The following is a 3,669-nucleotide window of genomic DNA, read 5'->3' on the forward strand; positions in this document are numbered from 1 at the left end:
AGTTGTAAACAACTTTGGGGAAGTGCTGTGGCGCAATCCTGCTCTGCAGGGTGGACTGCGAAAGGCTGCCAAAGGAAATGCTGTGTCCAGGGCAAGCTCTTGTTCAAGCAAAGCCCAAGGTAATTGCAGGAAGTTCAGGGCGAAGGAACAGTCAGTGCTGGAGGCTCCAGAAACAAAACCAACAGGCAGAAGCACTACCAATCAGACCTTTTCCACAACAGTAACAGGGCATAACTGCAGCCATCTCCAAACAGCTGTGTACTGGCAGCAAAGAGAAGAACTGGCACCCAGCAACCCCAAGTGCCTGGCCTCGGGCAGAGATCTCTATGAGGGGAGCCCTGGTGCACTTCTGTCGGTTCATCCCAGAGCTCAGCTACCCTGCAGCTTCTCCCACCAGAAAAGTGGGAGCAACATAGAGAGCCGATCCTGCTTGGCTCAGGAGATCTGGGCTGTGTCCCTCCAGCCCACGAGGTATCCCCAGAGCAGCATACACGACTAGGTGAGCCAAATGTTTATTGACACTTGGGCTGGGTTCAGCTGCCCACAGGAAAACCAAAACACAGCCCTGGGCAGTGGCACTGGTGTGGAGGTCCCCTCCCCTGCTCCCCACTAATGCAGTCCCTGCTTCACCCATCAGAGGCTCTTCTCAGGGCCTGGGACCAAGACCTTGGCTTGGTCCCAGCCTGCCCAGCACTGGAATTATCAGACTGCTCAGTCATGGCTCCTCCTGGCTAGACCTTGGTTCTGCAGCATGTCAGCACCGGTGATCTGCTCCAACCGCCTCCATGACGTTCTTGAAGCCCTGCTCCCTAACCAGGGACAGTGCGAGATGGCAGGGCCAGCCTGGCACTGCAGCTCACCCTGGTGGTGCACTGCTTGGGCACCAGCAAAAAGTTGTTCAGAGCCACCCTGGGCCCAGGGGCTCCCTGGGGAGGTGCCTGGAGCCCCCTCACCTCAGCAGCTCCTCCAGTTCCCGCTTCACTGCCCCCACCACCGGTGGCCCGTGGTACACAAGGGCTGTGTACAGCTGCACAAGGGAGGCTCCAGCACGGATCTTCTCCAGGGCATCCCGCCCGCTGCTCACCCCACCCACCCCGATGATGGGCACCCGGCCTGTGGGCAGGCACAGGGTCAGGAAGGCACAGGCAATGAGGGCATGCACCCCCCAAGCCCTGCTCTGCTCCCACCTTGGGTGAGGCAGTACATCTCCCTGATGGTCTGTGTGGAGAGCTCCCGCAGGGGCTTCCCGCTGAGGCCCCCGGGCTCCATGCGCTGCCTGCTCCGGAGGCTGCTGGGGCGGCTCACGGTGGTGTTGCTGACAATCAGCCCATCCACACCTAGCTGAGGGGGTCAGCAGCGTGAGGACACAGCAGCAACAAGCAGCTCCCCCCCATCCCATCCCATCCCATCCCATTCCTGGTCAGGTCAGGGCTCCCCCAGCACATAACCCCAGAAACATGCCTGGGCACAAAGCAGCTGCCCCTCACTGCCTGGACTATCTGGGTCACCCAAGGTCTGGTTGACACACATAGGTCCTCACAGACTCCAAGCTACCCAGGATACCACCCCTATGGCAGCCAGGGAGCTGCAGGTGCACCTATCTTTCAGAGAGGAGACCTGTCAGGAGTGCCATGGTCCTACCCCCGTGCTGTGCGAGGTGAGGCAGGAGGCACACCAGCCTCCCCTTCCCATCTCACCTCACAGATAACGCTGGCAATGTCGCGCTTGTCCTGTGCAGTGAGATCAGGGGCGATCTTCACCAGCACGGCTGGCTTGTGCTCGCAGGGCAGCAGGTCCCTCTCCGCCAGCACCTGCGGGTGCACATGGCAGTGCATGGCAGGGAGAAACCTGACCAGGAGCCACGGGCGCCAACCAGCACAGGGACAGGCCCTGCTCCTCTACATGGCATTCTTGAGAGAGGCACCCTCAGTACAGGGCCTAGGGCACACAGCCAGCACAGGACCCCGAGGACACCCAAAGCCGTGGGGTGGGTGACTTGCTGCCTCTGGCAGGAACAGAGTGGATGGTGATACCTCACTGCTCCCGAGCCCTTTGCTGGGGTACAGTGCCCTGGTGCACCCCACGGCAGCAGCTGATCAGGGGACATCTCAGCAATCCTGCCCGCCACTCCTGGGAGCCGCCCCACTTATCCCTGCACCAGGGCAAACCCACTGGCTGGAGTGGAGCAGACACTGCCAGGGCACATGATGCATCCAGTGCTGCAGCTGCAGGTTGGGCTGGCTAGGGGAAGTGACCCACCTTTCTCAGCAGGTCCTGCAGCTCAGTCTTGCCCTGCAGGTCCCGCAGCCCTGGGGTGTTCGGGCTGGACACGTTCACAACCAGGTAGTCAGCCAAAGGGCCCAGTGTCCGGACCCCAGCCACGTAGTCAGCTGCAGCGTCTGTGGAGCTCTTGTTCTTGCCCAGGTTGATTCCAAGGGGCATCCCCGCTGGAACATAGACATGGCTAAACTAGGGCAGGACCAACCCCCACCCAAGGGCCAGAGCACCAAAAAGGGAGGCTCTAGGACCAGCTAAAATCAAGATGGGGATATGCAGCCCATGTATTTCATGGGAATGGGCATGGCACTGTCCCACAGCCACAGGATCATCGCCACAGCTGCCCCACTCAGCACCTCCCAGCACCACAGCCTGGCAGAGGTTGCTGTCAGGATCTGCCCAGCTGGGGTCCTCTTAGCTTTGGCTTTAACATGTTCTGCCTAAAGCAGTATGTGCAGCTCGGTCCCAAAGAAAATGGCAGGAGAAAGGTGACTAATCACAATCCCAAGGGGAGAGACTACAGCCCCAAGAGGGTCCTGCTGTTTTCTGGCCTACAGCTACCTGGGAGACCCTCAAACCCACCCTGCAGACCCCAAGGGCAAAGTCTTACAAGCTTGTCTCACCACCAGTGAGCCTGGTCTGCGTCTCCTGGCGGGCCCGCAGCCTATGCTCCACTGCAACGTGGCCATGGCTGTTGAATCCATACCTGCACCAGGACAGACGGTTCAGGGCTGGGCTAGTGTCCACAAACCCCAAACAGAACACGGGAGAAAAAAGGCAGACGTGTAGTTTCTGCAGCTCTGCTCAGCACATCCAACCCAAAAGCCACCACAGCACCGACCACGGAGCTGGGACCACCCAAATAACCCTGCACTGCCACGTGCACCCGCAAGTGCTGGCACAGAGGGACTTGCTGCCCTGTGAGTGCAAGCCAGACATGGGGTGAAAATCACCCTTGACCTTCCCCAAATAACCACCCCCGAGGTGGGCAGACTGCAGGACACGGCTGAACACTGCCCTCAGATCCCACCTGTTGATGACCGCCTCGTCCTCTGCCAGCCGGAAGACCCTGGGCTTGGGGTTCCCTTCCTGGGGCTTGGGTGTGACGGTCCCCACTTCCACAAAGCCAAAGCCCATCTTGTACAGGCCGTCCACAGCCTCACCCTGCTTGTCAAAGCCAGCGGCCAGGCCCAGGGGGTTGCGGAATCGCTGCCCGAGGACTCGCACCTCCTGCGGGGACAGGTCTGGGTCAGAGCCCACCGACCGCAGAAACCACAGCCGGGGCTCCAGACCCCTCCCGAACAACCCCAGCTGCCTCCCCTGACCTCCCTTCCTCTGCCCCATGGAGTGCCTGCCCGAGAGACCCTCGTCTTCCCCCGCGGACTGTGACAG

General features: G+C 60.6%; 1 protein-coding gene across 1 annotated transcript; it reads right to left on the reverse strand.

Annotated features, from left to right (window-relative positions):
• Positions 1–570: 570 nt before the first annotated feature.
• On the reverse strand, positions 571–3,621 carry DHODH (dihydroorotate dehydrogenase (quinone)). Its single transcript, XM_029965549.1, has 7 exons — positions 3,308–3,621; positions 2,901–2,983; positions 2,260–2,447; positions 1,698–1,811; positions 1,188–1,341; positions 954–1,113; positions 571–809 (listed from the first exon to the last, which is right to left on the reverse strand). Exons 1-7 carry the CDS (start codon positions 3,619–3,621, stop codon positions 755–757), a joined length of 1,068 nt encoding a protein of 355 aa, XP_029821409.1. The 3' UTR covers positions 571–754.
• Between the last annotated feature and the right edge of the window lie 48 nt (positions 3,622–3,669).

This window comes from Manacus vitellinus, unplaced genomic scaffold (assembly GCF_001715985.3).
Source record: "Manacus vitellinus isolate BGI_N305 unplaced genomic scaffold, ASM171598v3 scaffold_10_pilon, whole genome shotgun sequence".
In the NCBI taxonomy this organism is placed as follows: Eukaryota; Metazoa; Chordata; class Aves; order Passeriformes; family Pipridae; genus Manacus; species Manacus vitellinus.

Excerpts from the sequence above, each read along its gene's own strand:
- DHODH (XM_029965549.1), bottom strand. The coding sequence starts at position 3,621 with ATGGGGCAGAGGAAGGGAGGTCAGGGGAGGCAGCTGGGGTTGTTCGGG. Across the intron at positions 1,342-1,697 it reads TTGCCAGCGTTATCTGTGAG|CTAGGTGTGGATGGGCTGAT; the intron begins GTGAGATGGGAA and ends TGACCCCCTCAG. Across the intron at positions 810-953 it reads GAACTGGAGGAGCTGCTGAG|GGAGCAGGGCTTCAAGAACG; the intron begins GTGAGGGGGCTC and ends GTCCCTGGTTAG.